Raw genomic sequence first — 3175 nt, 5'->3', positions numbered from 1 at the left:
TGAAGGATGGTGAAAAGGAATGGCTCTATTACCTTCCTCTTGGAACTGTTAATACCTAGAATAAAATGAAGACAATGTTCTTGGAGTGTTACTTCCCAACATCTAAGGTTGGTAGTATAAGGAAGGAAATATGTGGCATTTGCCAACAGACTGGGGAGTCATTATATGAGTATTCAAAGAGATTTAAGGGGCTATGTGCTAGCTGCCCCCACCACCAAATAAGTGAAAAACTCCTGATCCAATACTTTTATGAAGGACTATTTCCATTGGACAGGAGCATGATTGATGCAGCAAGTGGGGGAGCACTGGTGGACAAGATTCCTTGCTACAACTAGGAGTTTAATTTCTAATATGGCAGCCAACTCCCAACAGTTTGGAGTTCATCGTGAAGTTTCAGTTAAGGGAATAAATGAGACAAACTCTAAAGTAGAGCAGCAGCTTGCGCAGTTAACTAGTATGGTTCAACAAATGGCTTTATGTCAGCAAGTGAGACCATGTTAACTAAGGTTGAAGGAACATCATATTCTTCGATATGGGAATCAACAATAAACTATACCTACTAGACCACCAGAGTTTCCTTACCAATAAAGGCCTCAACAAGCCTAGGCACCTCATCCTCAACAACCCCCTATCTTACAAGCTCAAGATCCATCAATGACGGATATGCTAAAAATGTTAGTGGCCTCCAATATACAGACTCAAGTAAATCTTCAAAGCGCTCAAGTGTCCGTAAAAATTTAGAGAACACTATGGGTCAAATAGCCACTTCATTAAGTCAAAGTGAGCCACAAAATTAAGGAAAGTTAGCTTCACAACCTGTTAGGAATCCAAGGAAAAATGTTAATGCCATCACATTAAGAGATGGCAAGACTTATGATCCACCTACTATTCCATCAAGTTCAAACAATTCGCCATTGCCTCCTACCCAATCCGCCCAAAAAGACAAAGATGAAACCCCAACCACAACACCCAAACCTAAACCAACTATTACCACTTATGTCACTACTCCTCCATTTCCTAGTCGTTTAAGAAAGATAAAGAAATATGAAGTTGAACAAGAAATACTAGAGACTTTTTGCAAGGTTGAGGTAAACATTCCTTTACTTGATGTCATTAAACAAGTACCTCGTTATGCAAAGTTTTTAAAGGATTTATGCACCAATAAGAAGGAGCTAAAGGGGGATGAAAAGGTGAGTGTGGGGGAAAATGTTTCGGCGGTACTTCAAAAGAAACGTCCACCAAAGTGTAAGGATCCTGCCACCTTCACTATTCCTTGCACTATTGGCAATAAAAGGATTGAAAGATGTATGTTAGATTTGGGTGCTTCAATCAATGTAATGCCTTACTCTATTTACACCTCTTTGAATTTGGGACCACTTGAAGAAACGGGGGTGATCATTCAATTAGTGGATCGTTCTAATGCCTATCCAAGGGGAGTAGTAGAGGATGTATTTGTTAAAGTAAATGAATTAGTATTTCTAGCAGACTTCTACATTCTTGATATGGAAGATGACTCAGTTCCATTCTATACACTAGTTTTATTAGGAAGGCCATTTTTAAAGACAGATAGAGCTGAGATAGATGTTCATGAGGGAACTTTGACAATGGAGTTTGATGGTAAAGTGATTCGTTTTAATATTTTTGAGGCTATGAGGTATCCAAGTGATGTTCATTCAGTTTCTTCAATTGATATTCTAGACTCATTGTTGCAAAGAATTCTTGATTTACATGGAGATGATAAGTTAGATGTTGTTTTGAGGGAACCAATAGACTTGAAGAAGGAAGATGTCACTACTGAAGTAAAGGAGACAGTGGCTGCACTTAATAGTGGTGGAGAGGTTTCTAAAGAGGTACCGTTCTTAGAGTTGCCTATTTCTCATGAGCAACTTCAACCATCTGTTAAATCACCACCAAAGCTTGAATTAAAACCACTACTGGAGCATCTCAAATATGTTTACTTGGGTGAGAAAGAGACATTACCGGTCATTATCACCACACACCTTACCCAAGTATAGGAGGATCGTTTGATAAGGGTACTTCGGGAATCCAAAACAACCATAGGGTGGACCATAGCAGATATCAAGGGAATAAGCCCAACTATGTGTATGTACCATATTCTCCTTAAAGAAGGGTCTAAGCCTTCTAAAGAAGCTCAATAAAGGTTAAATCCACCTATGATGGAAGTAGTTAAAAAGGAGATACCGAAGCTCTTAAATGTGGGTGTGATTTACCCTATTTCAGATAGCAAGTGGGTGAGTCCAGTTCAAGTAGTTCCTAAGAAATCAAGCATCACTGTAGTAAAGAATGGTGAGGATGAGTTAGTGCCTGCGAGAGTCCAAATAGATTGGCAAGTTTGTATTGATTATAGAAAGTTGAACACTGCAACTCGAAAAGACCACTTCCCTTTGTCATTCATTGATCAAATGCTTGAAAGATTAGCGGGACACACTTATTACTGCTTTCTTGAATGTTATTCAGGTTATAATCAGATTGTTATTGCTCCTGAAGACCAAGAAAAGACCACATTTACATGCCCATTTGGCACATTTGCTTTTTGTAGAATGTCATTTGGATTATGCAATGTTCCCGCCACTTTTCAACGATGTATGGTTAGTATTGTCTCAAATTACATAGAGAACATAATAGAAGTGTTTATGGATGATTTTTGTGTGTATGGTGATTCTTTTGATAAGTGTCTCCACAACTTAACTCTAGTTCTTAAACGATGTATTGACACTAATCTTGTATTGAATTGGGAGAAGTGTCACATTATGGTGCAACAAGGTATTGTTTTGGGGCATGTTATTTTGGAAAAAGAGATTGGAGTGGACAGGGCCAAAATTGATCTTATTCGTTCTCTTCCACCACCATCAAGTGTGAAAGAAATAAGACCCTTTCTTGGTCATAGAGGATTCTACAGGCAATTTATAAAGGATTTCTTAGAGATTGCTTCCCCCTTATGCAATCTTCTTCAAAAGGATTTGGAATTTGAATTTAATGATAAATGTTTGTTTGCATTCAAAAAATTGAAGGAATCCTTGACATCAACACATATTATTCAGCCACCGAATTGGGAGTTACCATTTGAAGTAATGTGTGAAGCTAGTGATTATGCAGTAGGAGCAGTCCTTGGGCAAAGAACTGGTAAGGTCCCTCATGTTATATACTATGCCTC

At 38.3% G+C, this 3175-nt stretch overlaps 1 protein-coding gene across 1 annotated transcript; it reads left to right on the top strand.

The window, feature by feature from the left end:
* Positions 1 to 351: 351 nt before the first annotated feature.
* LOC133815004 (uncharacterized) lies at positions 352 to 2015 on the top strand. Its single transcript, XM_062247899.1, has 2 exons — positions 352 to 454; positions 799 to 2015. Exons 1-2 carry the CDS (start codon positions 352 to 354, stop codon positions 2013 to 2015), a joined length of 1320 nt encoding a protein of 439 aa, XP_062103883.1.
* The last annotated feature ends 1160 nt before the right edge of the window (positions 2016 to 3175 follow it).

The sequence above is a fragment of the Humulus lupulus genome, chromosome 2 (assembly GCF_963169125.1).
Source record: "Humulus lupulus chromosome 2, drHumLupu1.1, whole genome shotgun sequence".
Classification (NCBI taxonomy): Eukaryota; Viridiplantae; Streptophyta; class Magnoliopsida; order Rosales; family Cannabaceae; genus Humulus; species Humulus lupulus.
This window is presented reverse-complemented; position numbering and strand designations above follow the sequence as displayed.